Here is a 26627-nt window from a genome sequence, read left to right as displayed (position 1 = left end):
CCATTGCTTGGCACTGGTGGTTCACATCTGTAATCCTAGCTACTCAGAAGGCTGAGATGTGAGGATCTCAGTTCAAAGCCAGCCCAGGTAGAAAGTCCATGAGACTCTTCTCTCCAGTGAAGCACCAATGAAAATCAATGGTGGGCTGTGGGTCAAAGTGGTAAAGCATTTGCCTGGAGCAAAAGTGCTCAGAGACAGTGCCCAGGCCCCGAGTTCAAACCTCATAACCAATACCAACAACAACAACAAAAGTCTCATAACAAAAGACAATCCAACCTTGAAAACAAAATGTTCATCTTGCTATACACCTGCTTCATGAGCTCTAGGGCTTCTTGCCTCGTCCCACCCCTAGTTTTGAAGCGATTCTATTGACAGAGAACCTCTTTTGACCCAGTGGTAGGGAAATGTGATGGTAATAAGAAGAAAAAGCTCAAATTCCTTAAGCATCTACTATGTTAGACAGTACCAATGCTTAACCCAATTGATTCTTCTGAAATGTACACCAATTCTGTCATGTAGGGGCTCTTATATGTGCTTTGTTTTATTGGGTTTTCTTTTTTTTTTTCTTCATTTTAAAAATTGACTTTAAGCGCCAGATGTTGGTGGCTCACTCTTGAGATCCCAGCTACTCGGGAGGCTGAGATCTGAGGATGGCGGTTCAAAACCAGCACAGGCAGCAAAGTCTGTGAGACTTTTATCTCCAGCGAGCTCAGGCAAAGCCAGAAGTGGCGCTGTGGCTCAAGTGGTAGAGTGCTAGCCTTGAGCAAAATGAAGCTCAGGGATAGTGCCCAGGCCTTGAGTTCAAGCCCCAGGACAGGCACCAAAATAGTAATAATAATAATAATAATAATAGGTCTTTAAGTAGTATCCAAAGGATTTTACTTGAATGGGTCGGTTTATGGGTACAATGCTTCTGGGTCTGTGTCATCCCTTGCATCATTCTTTCCACAACTACACCAACCCCACCCATCCTCTCAATCACATGGTTCCATTTTCACATGTGAGCATTGAATGTTATGACTGTATTCACCCACCCATCCACTCTTCTTTTATCTCCCTCTTCCCCCTGCCTCTTGCCCTCATTCTCCTCTGACAAAACATGTTTCAGCTTCCTAGTAATTATTTTGTTAAATGGTAAGTTAATTATTCAAAGGTGTTATACCAGTGGAATCCTCCACTGTATATGTTTATGCTTAAGTCAATTGGCTTGTGTAGGTATACATATAACTATATATGTATGTATATGTGTGTTATATAGGTTTATCATTTAGATCTAGCTTCTGTATAGGATAGAAACTACATGTTCTTTGTTTCTCTGGGCCTGATTTACTTCACATAAATTGTTCCCAGCCCCATCCATTTCCCTGCAAATGACATAACATTATTCTTCCTGGTAGATGAGTAAAATTCCCTTTTATTATCCGTACCTTTTAAAAGGCCAGAGAACTGAGGCTTGAAGAGGTGAAAGAACCAGAAATGACACATCAGCAGTTCTTTTTGTTTCCAAGCATGCATGATAATTAATCGTCCTAATGATGGCCCAGAGCCTCTTCAGAACCCTTAAGCCATTCTCCCAATCTTCACAGACAGATGAAAGCATGTCCAATGGAGTTCTAGTGTTAAACATCTCTTTAGGATATCATAATGACTTGAAACGCCTTTTCATTCTCATCCTTTGAAAATTATAATTGACGTAATAAATGCAGGGACTGTATTAAGTAGTTTACCTAATTGGGCATTTTCACTTCTAGTCATTCTACTCAAATAAATGGCTGGCAAGCATTATGTTGCCACCTACAGCGTGTACAGAAAGGAAACAGGAAAAAAAAAAAAAACAGGGGGAAAAAAAATAAAGAGCAGATTTTAGGCTCAGCTGGTCTCTAACCAGCCACAGTTCCCCTTCCTTTATAATAAAGGGCTTAACCCAGCTCTCAAAGATCATTGCTTTTATCTGGGCACCTTTATCTCATGCCGGTAGTCCTAGCTAACAAGGAGGCTGAGATCAAAGGATCCGGGTTCAAAACCAGCAGATAATCCATGAGAATCTTATTTCCAATGAATCAGCAAAAAGTCGGAAATAGAGGTGTGTGTCAGGAACAAAACGCTAATGGAAAGTGCCCTCCTGACTGTGTGAGCCCCAGGAAAGGAAGGAAGGAAGAAAGGAAGGAAGGGAGGGAAGGAGGGAGGGAGGAGGGAGGGAGGGAGGGAGGGAGATCGCCTTTGTATAGATCAGTCATTGGCACACTGTATTCCATGGCTCAAATGCCTCACTGCTTGACTTTGTGAACTTTGTGTGCTCATGTCCAAGGACTGGTTCAGATTTCCTTTATTGTGTTTTTTGTTTTGTTTTGTTTTTGTTGTTGTTGGTCCTGGGGCTTGAACTCGGGGTCTGGGCGCTGTCCCTGGGCCTCATTGTCCTCAAGGCTAGTGCTCTATGGCTTGGGCCACAGCACCACTTCCAGCTTTTCTTGATTCTTAAGAGTCTCACAGACTTCCCTGCCTGGACTGGCTTTGAACTGTAATCCTTTGATTTCAGACTCCTGAGTAGCTAGGATTGCAGGCATGAGCCACAGGTGGCTATGCTATAATGAGGTAGTAACAAGTCATGACAGAGTCCATGGTTTACCAAGCATAATACATTTATGACTTGTCCTTTCACAGAAGTTTGTTGACTCCTAGTATCAAAGTGGGTGTTAAAACTTTAGAGGGAAAAATAGGCTTAAGAAACACCTAAACAACCTGACCTAAGGAGATTGCTAAGAGACAATCTAGCACCCCTAATTCTTCAAGATAGAAGGCTGTTCCAGGCCCCTGTTGAAGCAAAGCTAGACATTTATTCTGGGCTATTTACTGTGTCTGTCACAATCTGAGGTTCAGCATGTCCCTTTGACTGGAAAAATGTGTGCCCTTCATTCTAAATCTTCACTCCCTTCTAGCTGGGCAGTGTAATACTGTGGTGAAGAAAATAAATGGTATGGTGAGATCATCACTTGAATCTTCACTTGATGTGTGATGGCTAGGGAGTTTCCAAAGGTCCCTGAACCACATTGAGTTGAGAGAAGATTGAGATGGATGTGTGCTCTCTGGCTCACAGTGCACATGCGTGCACCATGCTGGTTGTTCGGGTCTGACAATGGAGGGGATGAGACAGGATTTTGGGTAGAGAACATTCATTCTCTGACCTAGGACAAGAGCTGGGGAGACCTAGGGTGTCTCTCTCTCTCTCTCTCTCTCTCTCTCTCTCTCTCTCTCTCTCCCCACTGAGGATTGAATTGAGGATCTCTCACTTTCCCTTGGCATTTTGTCTTGAAGCTCTCTCTCTACCACTGAAATTATATCTCCAATTCTAGGCGCTGTCCCTGAACTCTTTGCTCAAGGCTAGGCCTCTACCACTTTGAACACAGCTCCACTTCAGGTTTCTTGGTGGTTCATTGGAGACTATATATATATATATATATATATATATATATATATATATATATACATATATATATAATGATCTTTCCTGACCAGGCTGGGTTTGAACCACAACCCTTAGATCTCAGCCTCCTGAGTAGCTAGGATGACAGGTGTGAGACACCAGCACCTAGCCTGGGTTGGCTTGAATTGTCACTCCTCAGATCTTTCTCCTGAAGAGCTGTGAGCCACCAGTGCCTTAGCGAACCTCTGGATTGATTGCTTTGGATGGTCATAACCTCAAAAATCCACCCCCAAGGTTGTTGGGATACATTTATAGAAGACATGTGAAATGATATTTTAATTCTTATTGTCATTCGCATTATTCTCATGAGGAATTCTGTGTGCAAATCCTACCACTCATTCCCACCCTGGCAATAACAGATTGAGCAGGCCTCTGTTAACAGAGAGAAAAGCCTCAGTAAACGTAGCCACTCCTCCTCTTTGTCCTGCCACTGCCTCCCTTCTCCCTTCCAGGACCTGCAATGGATTCCTCAGCAGAAGGTCCATTAAAACTTCCAGGACCTTTCCTACTCTGTAGTAGTATTTATAAGTCATGTGGGGAAAGAAAATTCAAAACATTACGGAAGGCTCTAAAATAACAAGCAACCACCTGCTCTTTCTAATCTCAACTTCCTTGGGTGCAAGTATTCTAAACCTTTTCCATGTCAGCCTATCCCAATTGGTCTGTCAACACTTCATCATCTGTCTCTGTCTCTTCTTGTCTGGCTACGTTACCATAATCCCATCAGTGACTCCCATTAGAAGGATGAATCACATGTGATTCTCCGGATCCTCTCCTTAATGAACGTTGGTTAGTCTATGGCTTGAGATTCATCACTTCAATTTATAGAACCTGGATTTCTTTTCTTTTCTTCCTCGGGATTAGTACTTTGTCAAGATACAGAAGTCTACAAAATGTCAGTCCTGAAGGATTCCTGGTTGATGAAAAAATCCCAGCCGTCCTGCCCAACATCAGGAGCCTGTAGTTACCCAACCAGTCCCTCTGCCTGTGAATTGATACAGGTAGCACGTCCTTCCCACTGCCCCACCAGAAGTCTTGAGTGGACAGTGTGGAATGGACAGAGGGGCAGAAGCAGCAGACAGGGACATGATGACCTACAAGTCCCACAAATGGACTCTGGTAGCTGTTGAGCTTCATTTTGGTTTAGAAATGGTCCTTCTACAAAAAGCAGCAACCTAGTGCCAGGTTTGGGGGGACCGTGGGCTTAGGAGATATGACTTCACTAAGAATCTGGCAGAGCTGGGCACCCCTGTGGCTCACACCTGGAATCCTAGTCACTTTGGAGACTGAGATCTGAGGATCATGGTTGGAAAAAGCCAGCCCAAAGCAAGGAAGCATGTGAGATTCGTATCTCCAGTTAACCACAGAAAAAGCCAGAAGTGGAGCTGTGGCTCAAAGTGGTAGAGCAATAGCATTGAGAGGGAAAAAGAAATCTCAGAAACAGTGCTCAGGCCTTGGGATCAAACCCCATGACAGGCACAAAACAACAACAAAAAAAAACATGGTGAATTGATTTCATTCTTATTCACTAGTCATCATGCATAAAACAGGGGTCTCAGTCTTGAGAGGGCATGTTATAAAATAATAACTAAGAGTAACAATGATTAAACTTTGTAGTTAAAATCTTAATAGAATAAAATTAACAACATAATCTCCTTTAAACAACATTAAATAATTAATAGCATAAATAAAGCAGGTTAAGAAAAATGCTCCAATTACCAACTATTTCCCACCTCCCCCCCCCCAGGTTTTTATTAATAAAATGGCAAAGGGAACTAAAAATGATTTAATTAAACCTGTTTAATGAGAGTGCCGAGGGGAGGGGGAGGGAATAGAATGAGTTGAATTTTCCAGTTACAAAGTAGGCAAAGAGTTAATAGTTTAATCCAGAACATTTCTATGTCAGCAGTGTCCATTTTCCTATATGGTAGGGTAAAAATCAAGCTCACTGACTGCAATAGATGTGTTTCTTAGTGATTAAGGACATTGTAGCACTCAATTTTATGATTTCTCAGCATAAAATTTTACAGGGGGAGAGGGAGGGAGGGGAATGTCAGCTATTTAGATGAACATACATTGACTTCTCTCTCCTCTAATGTTGATGCATTTAGTTTAACACCATAGATATGAGCTCTGCTCATTGTTATCATTCTTTCTTTGTACCTTCTCGGGGTTATCAGGGGAATTAAGTTGGAGGATCAGCTTAAGGCCAAAAAAGGCTTGGCTCTCCCAATCTTCTCTCTCTCTCTCTCTCTCTCTCTCTCTCTCTCTCTCTTTCTCTCTCTTTTCTCTCTCTTTCTCTCTCTTTCTCTCTCTCTCTCTCTCTCTCTCTCTCTCTCTCTCTCTCTTTCTCTCTCTGTCAATCATGGAGCTTGAACTCAGGGCTTGGGTGCTGTCCCTGACCTCTTTCGTTCAAGGCTAGCGCTCTACCACTTTGAGCCACAGCTCCACTTCAAGTTTTCTGGTTGTTAATTGGCAATTAAGTGTCTCACGGATTTTCCTGCCCAGGCTGGCTTCCAACCACCATCCTCCGATCTCAGCCTCCTGAGTAGCTAGAATTACAGGCGTGAGCCACCAGTGCCCAGCTTCCACCAATCTTCTAATCAGACATTCTGGTGACACGAGTCCATCAACACCGATGTCGCAAGCAAAGTGCCATTTCCTTCGGCCTCTAATATGCTCAAGATGGAAAGTCAGCACATAATCGCCCGGGGAGCTTATTACTGATTTGCAAGTGACAGAATTTGACTGCGGGAGATCATTTCCATTTTAATCCCTGAATAGTTATTTTATGAACAAGATGTTCTTCTTTAAAGTCACTAAAGGGGACAGGGGAAAAAAATAATCTTTCAACTGTGTTCTGGCTTTTAACCAGTGGTGGATGGCTGTGTGCATCTTAGAATGCAGGGTGAGTAGGGACACCTCGTTTCTGCTTTCACATTAGTAACAGTTTGCCAGAACCTTTATGAAAATCAGTTTTACCTCTGTAATGCTCCCAAAACTGTAGCAATACATTTATCTCAACCTGAGTTTTTATTTTCAATCCATTAAAAGCATCCACTGCCATATGCTACCTGCCAGACATGTTTCCTGTCTTCTTTCCTTCCTTCCTTCCATCTGTCCATCCTTCTTTATATTATATTTTAAGTAGTTGTACAAAGGAGTTGCCATTGAATAATACAGTTTAGGGATACAATACGTCTTTTTTTTATTTCTTTTTGTTGTTGTTGTTGTGGCCAGTCTTGGGCCTTGAACTCAGGGCCTGAGCACTGTCCCCTGGCTTCCTTTTGCTCAAGGCTAGCACTCTGCCACTTGAGCCACAGCGCCACTTCTGGCCGTTTTCTATATATGTGGTGCTGGGGAATCGAACCCAGGGCTTCATGTATATGAGGCAAGCACTCTTGCCACTAGGCCATATTCCCAGTCCGATACAATACATCTTGATGCCCTTTTTGCTTGAAAAATTTCCAACTCTCCTTCATTCAATCAGCAATTAACTATTGAACATCTGTCTGCTCTTTGCCAGGCATACTCCTAGGTGCTTGGTTCTAAGGTAGCTCAGTGAATAAGACATGCATATATCTCTGTGGTCAGTAGCTGCCATTTGGGTAGGAGGAGAGAGGACAGAGACAAAGCCAGCTGAAAAAGCAAAGTCCTTGAGACTCTTTTATCTCCAATAAACTACCAAAAAAAAAGCCAGAAGTGGAAGTGTGCAGCTCAAGTGATAGAGTAACTGGACAGAAAGCTCAGGGACAGAGGCTAGGCTCTGAGTTCAAGCACCAGGACTGGAAACAACTGCCCCCCCCCCAAAAAAAAACAAAAGATGCATCATTAAGCTACTTAGGTTGCAGGCTGCAGGAGCTCAGTCTCCTGAGGAGCCCTAAATGTCTGGTTATGCACTCGGGCAAGAAGGCGCTAGCACGCATGCGTACTAACTGCCTACCTGTCTCTGGTGGTGAGTTGCCTCTGGGCCTGTGAACTCCTCAAAGGGCCTGGCCTCTTCCTGCAGGGAAGTGAAGGGAGCAGGTGTCTGCGGTCAGGATAGAAAGTGAGCACAGCCAGCACATAGGAAACAGCAGTGTCTACTACTGGACAAGAACTGATTCTTCAAACCCTAACACAAAGGATTTACTTTGTGACCTCCTGCTCCAGCAATTTGGACATGTGGTTTTCCTAGACTCTCAGGGGTGTGTGTGTGTGTGTGTGTGTGTGTGTGTGTGTGTGTGTGTGTACGAAATCCCATCTGAAAGCTTGAACTCAAGACCTAGATGCTGTCCCTGAGCTTTCTGCTCAAGGCTACTGCTCTAACACTTGAGCCACACAGATCCACTTCCAGCTTAAAAAATAAAATAAAATTGTGTGCTTAATTGGAGATGAGTCTCACAGTCTTTTCTTTCCCAGACTGGCTGGGAACTGTGGTCCTCAGACCTCAGCCTCCTGAGAAGCTAGAATTATAGGCATGAGCCACTGGCACCCAGCTCAGTTCTGACTTTAACTCATGGAGCTGGCTGAGATTCAGCCCAGCCCCCCACCCCCACCCCAATTTTCTCCTCAATGCCATATGCCCTTAAAACTCTTTCATGGCAGTAAAAAACTCTTTCATGGTCTATTATTTCTAAAAGATTGCCATGTTTTCTTAACTGACAACACTCTGAAAGTCCTTTTCTGCATACATTCCCACCCCCAACCCCCCTGGATTTTGGTTGTTTCAGATGGGAGGGTAAATCCACTTCCTCTTCACTAGAATTAAACATTCTTGATCTAAATCATAATAGAGGTCATCAAGGAAACACTAACACATATTCTTTCAAGTACAGTACTTCTAAAGACAAGATTAGGCAGTACATTTGTAAAATAGTTTCATCCTTGTTCATGAGAATAAAATATTAAAACCTCAAAGGACAAAAAAAGAAAAAGTCACTCTGCCAGCCTTTTGATCTACAGCTTCCAGACCTGTAAGCAAATGAATTCTGATGTTTGAGCCAAGGAGGAGGAGGAAGAAGAGAAGGAGAAGAAGGAGAAAGGGGAGAGGAGGAGGAGGAGGAGGAGGAGGAGGAGGAGGAGGAGGAGGAGGAGGAGGAGGAGGAGGAGGAGGAGGAGGAGATGTAGCAGCCAAGTGCCAGTAACTCTTGCCTATAATCCTAGCTACCCAGGAGTCTGAGACCCAAGGATTGCAGTTTGAAGCCGGCTCAGGCAGGAAAACTTGTGACAGTCTATTTCCAATTAACCAGAAAAATGCTCAAGTGGAGGTGTAGCTCAAAATGCTCAGCCTTGAGCAGAAAAAGCTAGGGGATTTGTCCCAGGCCCTGAGTTCAAGACCCCATATCATAACAGAGAAAAAAAGAAAAAGATGGGGGGGGCAGGCAGAGGAGAGGGAGAAAGGGGGAGGGAGGGAGAAATGGGGAGGGAAAGAGGGAGGGAGGGAGGGAAGGAGGGAAGGAAAGAAGGAAGGAAGGAAGGAAGGAAGGAAGGAAGGAAGGAAGGAAGGAAGGAAGGAAGGAAGGAAGGAAGGAAATAGAATAACAACACGAAAGGCGCATAGCATGTTAAGAGGAACGGGTGGGAACCAGCGGTTCTTTGGACCATGAAGTCCTCTTTCTCTCACATGAGAATGTGAGGGAGTCGTGAGAATCAGGGGGCCGGGAAGGCCACAGGACCCCAAGTTTGAGCTGACAGCAGCACTCAGGCCTCCGAGTGGCCAGCTCTGGACTCCTCCATCCACCAAACTCCTCCCTGTGCTCCTCCTCTCATTTCCCCTATCAAGATCTTCATGGCTTTGTCCTTCAAGCCATGGGCCCAAACAGACCTGGACTTCATGACCCTTGCTCAAAACCCGGCATTGAGTAAGATGATAGATTAAAAAGAAAGCTCAAGAAAAGAAATTCTGATATTGAAAGCCAAGGAGGAAGAGGAGGAGGAAGATGAACAGATGGAGGAGGGGAAGGGTGAGGGGAGGAAAGGAAGAGGGAAAGGCCTTGCAATCCAATTTGACCTACTCTCCCAGCCTTCCTCCCTCCCCTCTCTCGTTCTCCCTGCTGTTTACAGTCATGCAAGCCTCCTTACTGTTTCTGGAACAAATCTAGCACCGTGCAGTCTCTGGGCATTTTCTTGGAAGCAATATCACTGAGGTGCAGGTGTCGGCCACAGCTCTCAGGCAAGCTCGGCCTGTTTCTCCCCACGCCTGTGTCACCTTCCAGCCACTTTTCCCACTTGCTCTCTCTCCCTAGGACTCCGCTCCCACAAGAATAAGTGCCACTGAACTCTATGCCACTGTAGAGTCACACCGTTATTTGTTTATTATCTCTGCACGTTCTGCTATAGCATCAGATCCATGAGAGGAAGAATTTGACCTTCATAGAACAATGTCCCTTGGGTGCTCTGAAATGTTTTGCAAATAGGGCATTTGAGTGAGGAGGGAGAGGGACAAAGGAAGGGAGAGGGCAAGGGAGGAAATCATCTAAAAGAACATAGTAGCTGGACATTGGTGGCTCATACCTGTAATCCTATCTGCTCAGGAGGCTGAGATCTGAGAATAACAGTTCAAAGCCAGCCTGGACAGCAAAGTCTGTGAAACTTTTATCTCAAAAAGAAAAAAGAAGGGGCTGGGGATATGGCCTAGTGGCAAGAGCACTTGCCTCGTATACATGAAGCCCTCGGTTCAATTCCCCAGCACCACATATACAGAAAATGGCCAGAAGTGGCGCTGCGGCTCAAGTGGCAGAGTGCTAGCCTTGAGCAAAAAGAAGCCAGGGACAGTGCTCAGGCCCTGAGTCCAAGGCCCAGGACTGGCAAAAAGAAAAAAGAAAATGCCAGAAATGGATCAGAACACCAGCCTTGAGCAAAAAGGCTAAAAGACAGCACCCAGGCCCTGAGTTCAAGCCCCAGTCAACACACACACACACACACACACACACACACACACACACACACACACACACACACACAGAGTGAGAGAAGGGAGGTAGTTAGTGAAGAAATGCCTTCCTTTGAGATTCGCTGGGGTGATTTTGCTATTGTTGTTCTGGTCCTGGGACTTGAACTCAGAGCCTGGGTGCTGTCCCAGCATCCTATCACCTGAGCCACAGCTCTACTTCCAGCTTTTCTAAATGTTTTTTAGTTAATTAGGGATAAGATTGCCACAGACGTTCCTGCCCAAGCTGGCTTCGAACTGTGATCCTCAGATCTCAGCCTCCTAAGCAGCTAGGGTTTACAGGTGTGAGCCACTAACACCCAGTGAGGTTTGCATTGTTTGTCCTCTATATCTCATCATCCTAAGAATCTCAGCCACTTACAATCACCCTATCATCCATTGCATAAGCTTCATCCATTGCATCGTCTCCCCAACCTCTTGACCACCGCCCCGCACCTCAGCTCAAGGTAACCTAATGAATGCCATGTGATGCTGAACTGTACCCTGGGTGGGATTCCTGGCCACGCCGTGCTGTGCTAACTTTGCCCACGGCAGTGACGACCAAGTTGAGAAGGAAGGCAGTGTGGTTGTCTCCGTTCGACCACTCCACTTTGAGGAGCAGGACAGGAAAGACGTGTGGTGTGTGACACATGTGTAAGTTGGCTTGCTGGCTTGCTGAGGCCACATGCTCAGACTTCCCCCCACCTTCCCTCCCTTCCACAGGGCTTCATGGACATCGACTTACATAAATTCAAGGAGAGTGGCGCCAACGTGACAGGGTTCCAGTTGGTAAACTACACAGACACCATCCCAGCCAAGATCATGCAGCAATGGAAGAACAGCGACGCCAGAGATCACACACGTGTGGACTGGAAGAGGCCGAAGGTATGGGGGCAATGGGCAGGGCCAAAGAGCGACTAACCCGGCCCCTTTACCTGTTGATGAGTCTTTTGGGAAAGAATGGGACCACCAAAGGAATAGGCTGACATACAATATCCATGAACACTGCATGTAGTTGCAAGGCCCAGATAACCTAAATGATCATGTTGTTGTTGTTGTTGTTTAGATAGAGAAACATTCTGTTGTTTTTCTCTCATGTACACAACATTCAGGACCCAACTATCTGCAGCTGTATAAGGTTCCATGATCACCAAATAGTCACGCTGTTTCTATTTGCTCCACAAGGCTCACACAGCCTGTGGCGGCTGCCTCATTGTCCAAGAGGGCTGCTTAAAATCCACCCATTCAGTCAGTGTTCTACTCAGCGTGTGTACACTGCTTTTCATCCCTGTGACAAAACACCTGTGCAAATCAGCTAAAGGAAGAAAGATCTATTGTAGCTCGTGGGCTCAAGTCTCATTCCATGGTCAGTTGGCTCGATTACATTTTTGTTGTTCTTGTTGTGCCATTGCTGGGGTTAGTACTCAGAGCCTGGGCACTGTTCCTTTGTTTTTATTATTCAAGGCTGGTGCTCTACTGCTTGAGCCACAACTCCATTTCTAGCTTTAGGGTGATTAATTGGATAGAAGAGTTTCACAGACTTTCTTGTCCAAGCTGGCTTTGAACCATGATCCTCCTACCTCAGTCTTCTGAGTAACTAGGATTGCAGGGCTTGTATTCAAGCCCCAATTCCAATACACACACACATACTAAGAATAATAATAATCATCATTATCATCATTCTTCTCAAAAGTCACAAGCACCTGTTCCATGCCTACTAAAATACTACCCTGAAAAACAAAAAATAAAAACCTATGCTAAGTTGGTTTTAAGGAAGGTTAGAAAATGCTATCTCTACCATGTTGCATAGCTCTCGAGAATGATTATGGCATGATTATACCTTTTAGATGGAGGTTCTATGAGGTGGCTCTTATTCTGAAACCTAAATGTCCCTAGCTAAAAATCTAAAACAACAATAATAATAATAATCTACCTGAGGATTAGCCAACAGATCTCTACCTTCAAGTCAGGTAGCCATTACTATGCAGAACTTCTGCTGCTAGTGTCCCAGAAACACAGCCCTACATCCTGCATCCAGAATCTCTTTTCTTGGCTATTTGAGAATGGGTTGGAAGCAAGATAGCAAGTAATTTTTCTTTCCATGTCAAATCAAGTAGCTTGGCAGTGTCTGCATAGTACTCTGTATTGAGAAGGGTCCTGTAGCCAACTGTGTTATCTGGGACAAATAGAGAATTCCTGGCAAGCATTTCCTTGCTACTTGGTCAATTTCTTTTTGTACATTGCAGTCTATATAAGAAGGTGCTGTCCATCCTGTGATTAATCAGGTTGACCTAACTCTTTAAGAATGGGTCGTGTTTCAGTAGGAGTTTAGGCAATCAATCTTCCTGTGCTTTAAAGCAGTGAGTGAACTATGCAGAAATTAATTAATTAATGCCACACCCAATTTCCAAGTATAAAATAATGTTTTCAAAAAAAATGAGGAAGCTGGGTGCCAGTGCTTCATGCCTTTAATCCCTAGCTATTCAGGAGGCTGAGATGTAAGGATCATGGTTCCAAGTCAGACAAGGCAGGAAAGTGTGTGAGGGAAATCTTTTCCCTTTTTCCTTTTATCATTGACAAGGAATGTGGGGGGTGGGGGTCAACAGCTCTTCTTGACTCCCAATGGGGGATGATAATGTGGAGGAAGACAAGTGGTTTTCCATATATTTGGTGTGCAGATGTGTTGTATTTAATCAATGCCTTTCTTCCCCCTGGAACCAATGACTTCGGAAGAACAGATAGATAGATTAAATAGATAGATAGATAGAGAGAGAGAGAGAGAGATGATGGATGGATACATACATAATACAGACAGACATCATACATACATACATACATACATACATACATACATACATACATACATAGAGATAGATAGAGATAGATGAGACAGATAAGAGATTACAGATAGATAGATAGATAGATAGATAGATAGATAGATAGATAGAAAGATGATGGATGGATACATACATAATACAGACAGACAAACAGACATAATACATACATACATAGAGATAGATAGAGATGAGATAGATAAGAGATTACAGATAGATAGATAGATAGATAGATAGATAGATAGATAGATAGATAGATAGATGAGATAAGTAAGAGATTACATACAGAACTCTAGAACTCCGGCTTCTCTCTGGAAGTCACTCCTGGGCCATGCTAAACTCACAATTCAGCAGGGTCATGCTGGCTAGCCCAGTGAGTGGTTCCCTCTGTCTGGGCTAGTGTCTCCGTCCATCTGGCCTCTGTCCTATTGTTTGTTCCCCATCCCTGCCTTCCAGGCAGCTCTCTCTGATGCCTAACTGTCTGTATTCCCCCTCCAGTACACCTCTGCTCTCACATATGATGGCGTGAAGGTGATGGCTGAAGCTTTCCAGAGCTTACGAAGACAGAGGATTGATATATCCCGCCGGGGAAATGCTGGAGACTGTCTTGCTAATCCAGCTGTACCCTGGGGCCAGGGGATTGATATTCAGAGAGCCCTGCAGCAGGTAAGGCTGGCAACGGTTTTCCTACCTCAGAGGAGCCTGCTAGGAAGTCTCCGCGTAGAATTCAGACAGCTATTAAAAAAAAAAAAAAAAAAAAGAAGAACATGGGTTGGGAATGTGGCATAGTGGTAGAGTGTTTGCCTAGCACGCATGGAGGCCTGGGTTCAATTCTCAGTACCACATAAACAGAAAAGCCAGAAGTGGTGCTGTGGCTCAAGTGGTAGAATGGAAAAAAATAAAAATAAAAAAAAGAACAGGTCTGAAGTTTGAAATAACCAATGTGTACTGTTTTTGACTCTTGCAAAGCAGAGGTAGCCTCCTCGTGTGAAAGTCATAAAAGAATAATGTGGCATGCCTTGTAATACAACATTTGTATTTTCTGCTTAGATATGAAGCTGGTAAAGGAAAGTCGATGCTTTCCCTATTTAGACAGAGAACTTGAGATGCTCAAGGGTGGATTGTGTGACACCTGTCAGCCTTCCCTGGACTTTTGTCTTCTTTTCCTTTGTTCTCTGTGCCCAATTCTGCACCTCGAGAATGTGTCTGGGCCCTTCTTGATGGCACTTTCTTGCATCCCAACATTATGATCATCAATTCTTTTTTTTCTTTTTGCGTTTAGTTAAAGAATAAGACTAGAAACGGTCATGCTCGCTCAAATCGATTGGCAATGCAAAGCAGTCTGAGGCCAAATCCATACACCACAGGGAGGGGTATAAATATTCAATTAGTGATACGTCTGTTGCAGAAGCAGGATGAGACAAAGTATACGTGGGTGTATGTTTAATATCCCTGGTTTAGAAGGTTCTGGAGACGTGCCCACTGCTTTCTCACTCTTGGAGCTCCTGGAAGTTTCTGAAAGTCTGCAGAAGAATTTCAAGCCCAGGCTTTGGTTCTCAGTCTGCCAGTGCCTAGCACTCTGATGACTCCTGATTTGGGGGAGGGGAGGGAGGAGAGAGGGAGGGAGCATATGACATGTGGGTGAGATATTTTGGTGCAAATGTCCCTTAAGACCTCTTCTCCCCAGCTTATGGAGTTGTCTAGGTAAGACTAGCTCTATTTTTAAGACTTCATTCAACCTAAGGTCAATTTGGGCTCCCAGGGAAAAAGAAGACTTTCCAAACGAGGGAGAAATGTAGAGCAACATGTATTAAGTATTCCCATTTGTCTTCCAAGCACATGCGCACAATTCCAGTTAATGTTCACCGCCTGGAGAAAGGGGCTAGAAAGAGCCTCACAGATTCCCACTTGTCCCCTATGAAGAGCCTCTGTGTGGTTCTGTCTTTTGGAGTAAAATAAAGCAGAAGCCCTGCTACTGCCCTGCTATTGCAGGAGCACGCTAAGAGGGCCGCCCCCCCCCCCCCCCCCCAGCAGCCATGGCTAGCCTCCCTGTCTCCATGCAAGCAGGCCCCCGGGTCATAAGGTGGTGGCAGCAGACACAAGGCCATTTCCAGAATGACTGCCTGCCCCCTCTTCTCCCCAGCTTATTTAAAATGCTCCTCCAGGCTGGACTGTCCAGACAGATTCTGTTGGCAATGCGAGTCTGGTTTCAAATGGACCCAGGGGCTGGCACTTGGCTCCTCAGCTCCCACCATGACTGGGATGAAGCCCGGAAGGCAATGAGGAGTGGCAGGACAGCTTCTGAACTGGAAGATCTCAGAGCATCTGGGCTCCATACCAGGAGGCTAGACATCCAGGCTTCATACCAGGAGGCGGGACATCCGGGCTCTATCCCAGGAGGCGGGACATCCCTGCTCCATACCAGGAGGCTAGACATCCAAGGTCCATACTAGGAGGCGGGACATCCGGGCTCTATCCCAGAAGGCAGGACATCCAGGCTCTATTCCAGAAGGCAGGACATCCGGGGTCTATTCCAGGAGACACCCAAGCTCCCAACCAAAAGGTGGGACATACCAGGCTCTATACCAGGAGGCAGGGCATCTGGGCTCCAAACTATGAGGCCACACATCCATGCGGGCTCCCTAACCAGGAGGCGGGATATCCGGATTCTCAACCAGGAGGCGGGACATCCGGGCTCCCAACCGGAAGGTGGGACATACCAGGTTCTCTATACCAGGAGGCGGGACATCCGGGCTTCAGGTCTCTTGGAGCAACCTTGAAGCACTCATTCATCTGATTCCCCTCTGAACCTCTTTTTCTTTATCTATGAGACAGAGAGGAGCTGGGAGAGACAGGCTCCCAAGTCTCAACTGACCCAAAGAAACTCTTAAGAGAGTCCAATTTCTATTTTTCTTGTGATCTATCTCACATCCTTTCGGTGGTAATGTACACTCACTTTCTACTTCTGTCCTTTGTCAGGTTAGAGAGGAAACAGTTGTCCTAAGTCCAAGTAAGAATGGCCTCTTTAATTTGGTTGTGGAGCCAGGGCATGTGTGTGCCTGCCTTTTGTCAGCAGCCTGACTGTTCTCTGGCTGAGTGCCTGTGCAACAGGGTCAGTAAAAGAAAAAGAAAAAAAGCAAAGCAGCCCACAGTAGACTCCCTTCAGTCTCCATGAAGAAAAATCCAAACAAACAAGATTGGTCATCAGACTGTTGCTTATAACTAACGGATATTGCTTTGCGTTGACCAGTGTAAATCAAGAGTTTATGCAGTGTTGTGTGTCATCTAGTGATGCCCTTTTTAGTCTTGGCTCACAAGCACGGACCTCAGGGACTTTCAACATAGTCATAACCACTACTTGGCCAGCTTACCTTCTGGGTTATCTCTTGAAATGGTCACCCCACCAGGTGGAACAACTATGTACAAAGATCCTGGGTGGATCCAGTCCTTGGAACCCAAAGCTCAAGTGATCAATGTGTATAGTAGCGGACCCTGGAGGCAGAGACACCTTCTCACACACAGAGAGAGGACTTTCTAATCCAGCTAATGCCTGTCTGAGAGCTGGGCCCATAAATCCCAGCATAGTTTACCTTGCAGGTGGACACACAGGGAGTCAAATTCTCTTAAGCACTTGCATGCATTATCGCACTGAATCCTCAATCTGGCACTGTGAAGATGCTCGTTTTTATTAATTGTGTCTTTTACCGATACTGAGGAACTGAGCTTCAGAGAGGTTCAAAACAGCCTAAAATTATACAGCTGGCCTGTGGCAAAACAGATTCCCGACCCACATTTAGTGAACACATTCCTTATACTTGACTGCTCTGAAACCTCAAAGGCCCAGCCCCAGCAGGGGAGACCCCAGTGCTATGCCCCAGCTCTCCAGGCATGCATGGCTTTGGGCATTATCTGTGTACCCACACCTCTCACCCACTATAATTTCCCTAGCAGCAGAGTGGAGATAATCAGCCAGCCAGCCTGCCCTTGCCTGCCACCCAGGGAGCTGTTCAGAATATTAATGAGGTCACATCCTGGAAGCCCTTAGCACTCCAGGAAGGAGGTGGGAGGTACTGGGGGGGGGGGGGCATCTATCTGCTTCTGGTGGGCAGAAGAGAGCCAAATCTCCAAGTCCAGTAACTCTTATGAAGAGACATAGAGAAGGTCACTGACCTTTAAAGACAGGATTAAGGAAAGGAAAACCTTTGGATCCTTTTTGCTCAGAAATATACACATAGATACATGCATATATTTCTGGAGGACCAAGAAGGGGGGGGGGGCAGAACACTGAATCTAGAAACCCAGCCCAAAGCCTCAAGTTTGGGAAACTTGTCCTCAATACTAATCATCCCCTTGAGTCTCCGCTCTTGTGATCCATCAGGCAGTAATCTTGTACCTATGAGGAAAGAGATGCACAGCATTTTTTGCTGGACCAGATTTGGGAATGGAGAGGCCATAGGCGTGTAAGACAAAGCCCTGCCCTTTCAGGATTCAAAATCCAAGTTTGGAGGCAAGACGAGCCTGTGAGGAAAAAAAAGTTTTTTGTATTTAGAAAAATAACACTTGAAAGGCGTGAGTTAGGAGCTAAGTCACACAGGTGAGTGTTGGTGAGGTGGATATTCAGGGCAAAATGTAGCCTGGGGTGGGGGGTGGGGCGGACATGGTCATCAACAAAGCTTGCTGTGGCAACGGAGATGGGCATTCTCAGAGAGTAACCAGCTCCTGACCAGCCAAGCCACGACACTGAGGAGGGAAAGGGGGTGGGGCATGTAGTTTCTGACAGAGTGGAGCAGTGGAGCAACATTATGAACACCCTGCGACTCAGGCAGCTCAGTTACAACCCCCTGGGCTATTTTCTGCATCTGGTTCTGGCAGTAGATAGCTGTCCATAAGGACTATAGACCAAGATTCTTTGCTGCCCAAACTCTACCCATGTTCTTCAAGCCCCTCCTAAGCCTAGCTATGTTTTCCCAAGTAAACCACGACTTTAGCAAAGAACCCTGTTATGTCAGTTTGGCAAGACCTCGTCCCTACCGCCATGATCGAGTTTCTCATCCTCCACAAATTACTCAGGCCACGTCTGATCATCCTGATTATCTTCAGCAAGACTCCTATTATCCTGGCTTAGCCACAATCCCCCTTGCTCCTGAGGTTTTTCACTTTGCAATTCTCCATCCACTGCCTGCCCCTCTTAACATTCTATTCCTTGGCTCTGTGTGTGTGTATGTGCATGCGTGCTGATAATGGAGCTTGATCTCAGGGCCTTGCATGCTTGCTTGACTTTTTCTGTTCAAAGCTGGGGCTCAACCACCTGAGCCCTTTCTCCACCTGTGTCTTTTTTTTTTTTTTTTTGCTTTATTTGTGTGCCATTTGTGACTTTTCTGCCCTAGGCTGGCTTTGAATCTCAATCTTCAAATCTCAGCCTCTTGAGTAGCGAGAATGTCAAGCATCAGCCACAAAGTTTCTAATATTCCTTGGCTTAAAACTCCCAATTGTCCATGTTGTATTTGAACATGGATCCAATCTCTCCATCACTGAAAAGCCCCATTGCAATGGTTCCTATATGTTCCGCAAGCACCCAAAAAATTAGAAAAATTTCTTAGCTGTGCTGTCACAAGTATCATTGAATAACTGTCCTAATGTACCTCACATAGTAGAGACCATTATATGAACTCCTCTAGTACCAGGCAGGAACTAAAACACATGCCTCAGTTTCCTTCCTGAAACAGATTAAACCAGGGCATCCTAGTCCATTTACAAGCAAACCAAAGTTCATCCTCCATCTTTCATGGAGGAAGTTTAATTAGATGCCAGAAGGACGCCACGCGTTCGTGGGGAGAAGACACCAAGTGGAACTATCCAGGAGCCCATCGGTTCAACCTCACTCACCCTGGGGCAGGTAGATGTGGACAGGGCTGTGTTTCTCTGTGTCCTGACTCTCCATCGCAAATCATTTGGGATTAAGTCATTCTCCCGATCATTCCTTGCTATGGAAGAAGGGCTCCAGTTTGCCTCCTTGTGCATTTTCTAATACTGAGACTTACCTTGATGCTGTGTGTTCAGTATTGGTTTCCCCGAGAAGATGGAAAAAGGATTTCAGTTACCCCTATCTAGGTTCTAGTCACTTCCTTGGAGTTAAGTGCACAAAATTCTGAGTCTTGATCTTCTTATCTGTAAAATGGGCAACATAACCTCCATTCTTCTCGAATTTATCTATGAACAACCAACCACATGGCAACCCTACACCAACCCTGAGCCAATGGGAGAGCTCAGTGTGGCCAAGAGATGACCAATAAGGAAAGAGAGTGAAGTAGCTGATAGTCTTGCCTTTATTCTTTGGAGCAGCATCTGTGCTCTGCTTTCCTTCAGAAAAAAAAAAAAAAAGCAGGGACAGCCTGGATATTTTTTTTCCAGAGCTGGAGATGGCTCCAGCTTTCACCTGAGACAGCAGAAATGCTTGTTGTATAATTTGCTTAGTGCTTTGGGGCCTGTCATGGTCCCTCCACAGAGACTTCAAGCCAGAAGGTGTTGAGAGGGTGGACACACATACATGTAAGCACAAACTCGCTCTCTCTCTCTCTCTCTCTCTTTCTCCCACACATACACATCAATTCCTATATTTCCCAAAGGTAAAAGACTGATCATTATCTGAAAAAAAGATAAAATTCTGTAAGGCTTCCTTTTGAGCTGTTTGTAGTGGGATGGGGGGTTGGAATAAACACCGCTGGGTCACAGGGCAGAATTTGTATTGGTAACAGAAACTTATCTTGGGCTGGGAATGTGACCTAGTGGCAAGAGCACTTGGCTCGTATATATGAAGCCCTGGGTTCAATTCCCCAGCACCACATATATAGAAAATGGCCAGAAGTGGCGCTGTGGCTCAAGTGGCAGAGTGCTAGCCTTGAGCAAAAAGAAGCTAGGGACAGTGCTCAGGCCCTGAGTCCAAGGCCCAGGACTGGCAAAAACAAACAAACAAACAAAAAGCAAAACAGAAACTTATCTTACCAGCTTAGGGCAAGTGCAATAAAGGGCAGCACACACAGTGGGTCAGCATAAAGAAGGGTGGTTTCTCATCTCTTGTCTCCATGTGTTTGATACACAGCTAGTCTCTGCTTCAATTTGTGGGTAGAATTGGTTGCCTACAATCAGTAAGAGCAGCTCTTAACCTCCTGGATGTCAAACCTCTTGATCTCTTTACATTGTTTTGCTTTATCATTTGTTGGTTTTTCTTTTTTTTTTTTATGATCTTGAAGTGGTTGTACGAAGGGATTTCAATTCCACCTGTCCGTTTATGAGTACAACACATCCTCCTCCCTGCCCTCCCTTTCATTTTCCCCCCATCTCTCCCAACCCCACCCACCATCCCTACAATGTTCTTAGCTCCATTCTCACAGATACATGCTTATCTTTCTTTTCTTTTTTATTAGAGTATTTTTTTTTCCTTATTTATTGTCAAAGTGATGTACAGAGAGGTTACAGTTTCATATGTTAGGCTGGGAATATGGCTTAGCGGTAAAGTGCTCGCCTCATATACACGAAGCCGTGGGTTCGATTTCCCAGCATCACCTATATAGAAAAAGCCAGAAGTGGGGCTATGGCTCAAGTGGCAGAGTGCTAGCCTTGAGCAAAAAGAAGCCAGGGACAGTGCTCAGGCCCTGAGTTCAAGCCCCAGGACTGGCAAAAAAAAAAAAAAAAAACACCAAAAACTAAAACACACACGCTTATCTTTCATTCAAACTTGAAGCTATTATTCTATGCAAAGCTTGAGCGGAAGTAACAGGGTTAAAAACGTTCCATGAGGCCTACCTATTTCAGGATTCCACTCTATGTGGTATTTCTATAAAGAGACTGCTCCATGTTCTGGATGGAACATGACTCCTCCTCAAGTGCTCTCCAGATTCTACAGCACACACGCACTGGGTCATTTGCTGGGTCATTTGAAGTAGGAAAGGAAGGAACTTTGCAAACTGGAGGCTCAAAAAGATGAGTGGCTGAGAGTCACACAGCTGTTCAAACCAAAGTCCAAGCCAGGTCTTTAGATTTCCAGGGATTTGATTCCATCACCCAACTTACAAAAGAATGAAGGGGCCCTTCTCAAGGGTAACCCAAGGTGTTATAAAGATAGGAGGCTGGGAAGGGTGATTCGGGTGAGAGTCGTGGGTTCAGCAGAAAACAAACAAATGGGAAGCACCCTTTGTGATTCCACGGTTTGCCATCGGGGTTCTGTTTTGCAGGTGCGGTTTGAAGGTCTGACAGGAAATGTGCAGTTTAATGAGAAAGGACGCCGGACCAACTACACGCTCCACGTGATCGAAATGAAACATGATGGCATTCGGAAGGCAAGTCGCCCCTTTGCTTCCATATGTAGAGAAGAAAGGATAGGCCGGTGCCGTGGGAGCCTGAACCCCGATCATTGAAAGAGACACAGGCAGTGTGCCTTCTAGAAGAGACTCTTACCACGCGATAACTAGGAGTTTGAGGAATTCATGTCCTCTCTACAAAATAGGAAAGAGACCCATCATGGTCTCCCAGAGTGCTTATTTACGATGTGGAACATAGAATCTGGGATCTTAGGCATGCTAGGGGTGTCATGCCACCACTGAGTGACATTCCCAGTGCTGGCACAGTGATTGTATAAGGACATTGTCTGTCTGTCCATCCATCCATCTGTCTGTCAGTGAACAACAACAACAACAACAAAAAATCAACCCTGTGACAAATATTCTTCTGGGAATAGTCCAGGTTCCTTTTTGTTATCCATGTACGAATTTAGTTTTCCTGGTAGAGAAGACCTCTCTTGGTTACTCCATTTCCATATCTCTAAGATGGGAAATAGATCAGGCTTAGATTAGTGCTTGATCTTGGCCCGATACTATGGCTGTTCACATCTACAGCACAGGATGAAGATGCACATTTGGTGAACAGCAAGATGGCTTGTTTACATGCCAGGCACTGGTAGCTTACAGCCTGTCATCCTAGCTACTCAGGAAGCTGAGATCTGAGGATCATGGTTCAAAGCCAGCCCGGGCAGTAAAGTCCGTTGAGACTCTTATCTCTACTTAATCACAAAAAAAAAAAAAAAAAAAAAAAAAAAGCTGGAAGTGGAGCTATGGCTCCAATTGGTAAAGCATTAGCCTTTAGCTAAAGAGCTCAGGAATAGCACCCAGACCCTGAGTTCAAGCCCCACGACTAACAACAACAACAACACCAACAAAGATGGCATGTTTACCCCTTTCGAAATGTTTTTCTCTTTAAGGTGGCTGTGAAATGTATTGGCCTCAGAGCTATAGCCCCTTTCTGGATAGATACACTGAGGCAGAGAATCCAAGCAGGCTACCTAAGGTCTCAGTGAGCTGTTGACTAAAGGAAGCTCTTGTTTTGGGCCGGTGGACCCCCTGGCCCTTGCTCATCCTGCCACTGTTAGCATGGTGGCTGAGTGGATCAGAGTGACACAATTAGGTCGGTTCTGATGACGGCGGTGGGTGCAGGGGACCAGTTGGAGACTTGTGGCTGCCCCTGGCAGGGAGAGCAGCCACGTGACCCCCTTCACCAGACCATCTTCCCTGCAGATCCCGAGGTGGGATTGGGGGGGAGGGGGAGGGGGAACCACCCACTGCCTTTGGATAAAAATGGAAATGCTGCAGATATCTTTCGTAGATGAGCTGGAATAAGCGAGACGATGACTAACCATGGATCTAGTCTGTCCCTCAGAGACCCCAGAAACATGTTTCGTCTTCAAGAGGGGGAGAAATGATAGACGATAGGTAGATAGATAGATAGATAGATAGATAGATAGATAGATAGATAGATATCCTGAACCTCAATTCCATAGTCTCTATAATAATAATACCAGACAGTCTTAGTAACACACTCCTGTAATCCAGACTGAGACAGGAAGAGTGTGAGTTCAAGGTCAGCTGGGGCTTCTGAGTGAGACGGGGGAGGGGGAGAGACAGAGATTGAGAAAGGAAAAGGAAAGGAGGCAAAAGGAAAGATGGAAGAGATAGTACAGAATGGTTGCAAGAATCGGTCAGCGGTGCCTAAATCCACTTAGTAAGCCACTGAGAGGAGCCACGCTTGGCCTGCAGTTGGGCATTCAGGCCGCGTTCGCCTGTTTGCTTGTCCCCATTTGACGTCAGCATTGACTCTCAGTGAGTCAGGCTGTACAGGTCCGTGGAATAGATAAATCAGCCAACAATTTGCAGAGTAACCTGGAAAAGAAAATAATAATCCACAAGCAAACAGCAGTGCTTTATTTTTCCCATCCTGAGGCTGTTTTATATATATATTTATATATATATATATATATTAGGTATATATACAGAGAGAATATATATATATATATATATATTAGGTATATATACAGAGAGTATATATATATATATATATATATATATATATATATATATATATATATATATATATCTTTCCACCACTAAATCCTTTCTGTGAGTGTAGGGCTTACACATTCTTTGTTCAGAGGGCATCTGGCTTTTAGAAAATCAATTCCTCCACATCTGTGCCTGTGGGGCCCTTTTGCCCCCTCAGCCTCCTGAGCAGTCATTTCTCAGGGTGACCTAGTTGGGGTGGTTTCTGTAAACATGACAGAGTTTCACCTGGTGTGTGTCATAGAAATGAAGCTCTTCAATGCTGGTTTGGGGTTTCCAGCCTGTATCTACTGAATCGTAAAGCCAGTACATCCTCTAGGTGCCTGGATGTAACTTGACATCCACAGAAACGTGTGCAGGGGGCATTTATATCCTTCATAAAGTTTAGGAGCCTTAGATGCCAAGATCGGCGCTGGCTCCACGAAAACCAAATCCTAGGAAATCCCATCCAGCGAGTCCGCTTCCCCGGGAGAACTGACACTGAATGCCTGGTCAAAATTCAGGTAGAATTGCACATTCTCCTCAAGGGCTGACCATGGGAGAATGGTAGAGAAACTTCCCAGCCAAATCCTTTCATCTAGGGATCAGCATACTGGTTGCACCATCTTTGTTACCTGTTTTGGGTTCTGGGTTTGGATTTGGGGCACCTGATTTCAGACATCTTAGTCATTTCCACTCCATCTTAGACATTTCCCTTGCCATCTATGTCCTGGGCTTAGTATCCTCATTTCTGACCTGTGCATAGGACTGAAATAGAAAGATGTGGCCAAGGGTGAAGACCACAATGATGCAAAAGCCAAGCTGATCTGGCTTCTAAAACCTTGAAGAATCTGTTGTTCTTTGAGAATTCATATGCCCTCTTGGAAGATTCCTCTCCCTTCTGGCCATTGATGGAAAAACCAATTCGATTAAAGCTCTAAGATACAGCCTCTCGCCAACCATCATCTCCATCCATTTCCACCCACTGACTCCAGGTCCCCAATCACTTCCACACTCCATGTCATAAACACCCCCCTCACCAGGCAGGGGCCATCCTGCCTATCAGTCTTCTTTTCTTTGCTTTTCCTTTTGTTTTTAATTTTTATTATCTTTAAGTAGTTGTAAAGAATGGCCATTCTACAAAGCAGTTTGTGAAGGCAACAGCTGTCTATCCTCTGACCCTTCTACTGGGTCATTTTTCCACTGTAAGATTTGAAAATAGAGCCGGGAGCTGGTATCTCACACCTGTAATCCTAGCCTACTCAGGAGGCTGAAATTTGAGAGTCACAAAGCCAGTCCCGGCAGGAAAGTCCCCAAGACTCTTATCTCCAATTAACTACCAGAAAACCAGAACTGACACTGTGGCTCAAAGTGGTATTGCTGAAGAGCTCAGGGAGAGCGCCCAGGCCCAGAGTTCAAGCCCCACAATTGACATGGAAAGGAGGAGTAAGGTAGCATGAACCAGAGAGCATTTTTGTTTGTTTGTTGCCATTCCATGGGGTTTGAACTCTTGGCCTAGGCACTGTCCCTGAGCTTCTTTTTGGTCAAGACTAGAACTCTACCACTTGAATCACAACTCTACTTCTGGCTTTTTTTTTTTTTTTTTGCTAGTTAACTGGAGATAAGAGTCTCATGAACTTTCTTGCCCAGGTTGGCTTCGAACCTCCATCCTCAGATCTCAGCCTTCAGAGTAGCTAGGATTATGGAGGCATAAGCCACCGGCACCCAAAAGAGAGAGCTTATTTATATAAAGAAGACACTTGTTTTTAATAATGAAACCAGTGCCTACCATAACACCATTCATGAGGGTAGAGCCAATAACAGTATTAATCTGGCCATGAGAATAACATCCCTGTGACCCAATCACCCTTTAAAGGCTGCACACACCTCCCCAATACCATCCTAGGAGCAATTAAATTTCGGTATGAATGACACTCAGCACCACTAAGTCCCAGCTCTCTAAACAGAGAGACTATATTTGTTTTATTTATTATATTCTCCATGCCTAGAGTATACCGATACATAGTAGGCCCGTGCAAATAAATGGTACTTTTTCAAATGAATGGACAGTTTATTGAATATTGATGAGCAATCGGGGAACATAATAATCTAGCCTCTATTGATATCAATCTGCCTGCCAATAAGAAAAAAAAAACAATAAACATGCTAGTAAACTCAATGAAAGAACACCCCACGCAGAATCCCGCTAAAGCTAGACAAAAACTTACTTCACTCTCAATTATTTGAATGTCTTCGCTCAGACAGCCACAGGTGCCACACGCTGGGTGAACTGAAATCTCAGCTGTTTCATGTAATGGAAATTCAGTTCTTGTTTAACTCAGTGCTGAGTTTTTGGCCTGAGGGCTCTGGCTCCGACTCAGGTTATCCCAAAGCTCTCCAGCCTTCCTGGCTGTCGGCATTTAGCAAATGATGGGCAAGAGAGAGAGAGAGAGAAATGGAAATTGTGCTGGAGAATTCTGTGAGAGAAGAGATAGGCAATCCCCTCTGTTGCCTTGTTTTGGCTTGAGTCCAATTATCTGATCCAACTAGGTGCGAAGCATCTGGGAAAATAGAGTTTCTGTCCAAGTAGCCACTTCCTACCAAAACCTCTGCCACGAGGCAATGTGAATAAGAAAGTCAGATGGTCTCTTGGTTGCTTTGCCAGAGCAGGCAACAGATTTATTTGTGTAGTTATTTAGTCTGTTGTGGAGTTTGAACTCAGAGCTAAGGCACTGTCCCTGAGCCTCTTTGTGCTCAAAGCCTGGTGCTCTACCACTTGAGCCACAGTGCCATTTCCAGTTTTTGAGTGGCTCATTGGAGAGAAGAGTCACCTGGGCACTTTTCTGCCCGGGGTTGGCTTCGAACCACGATCCTCAGATCTCAGCCTCCTGAGTAGCTAGGATAAGAGGTGTGAGCCACTGGCTTCTGGCAGGCAGGAAACTTAATTTTTTTAAACATTGACGATAAATGGATTTAAAAGTCAGGGGCAGTGACTTCACAGATAACCTGGAGCTGCCCATGTATAAATTCAACTTGAT

General features: G+C 45.0%; 1 protein-coding gene across 4 annotated transcripts in view; it reads left to right on the top strand.

The window, feature by feature from the left end:
* The window catches only part of Gria1 (glutamate ionotropic receptor AMPA type subunit 1), a 254230-nt gene that overhangs the window by 140613 nt on the left and 86990 nt on the right, over positions 1 to 26627 (top strand). For 3 of the 4 annotated variants that reach the window (XM_048334202.1, XM_048334199.1, XM_048334200.1), the window contains 3 exons: positions 11115 to 11276; positions 13724 to 13891; positions 21457 to 21561. In XM_048334202.1, coding sequence (XP_048190159.1) covers positions 11115 to 11276; positions 13724 to 13891; positions 21457 to 21561 — 435 coding nt within the window. The remainder of the gene's footprint in view (positions 1 to 11114; positions 11277 to 13723; positions 13892 to 21456; positions 21562 to 26627) is intronic. The other variant, XM_048334201.1, reaches the window with a different exon arrangement.

This window comes from Perognathus longimembris, chromosome 25 (assembly GCF_023159225.1).
Source record: "Perognathus longimembris pacificus isolate PPM17 chromosome 25, ASM2315922v1, whole genome shotgun sequence".
Taxonomy (NCBI): domain Eukaryota; kingdom Metazoa; phylum Chordata; class Mammalia; order Rodentia; family Heteromyidae; genus Perognathus; species Perognathus longimembris.
The sequence above is the reverse complement of the archived record's forward strand: the minus strand, read 5'-3'. Positions and strand labels throughout refer to the sequence as shown.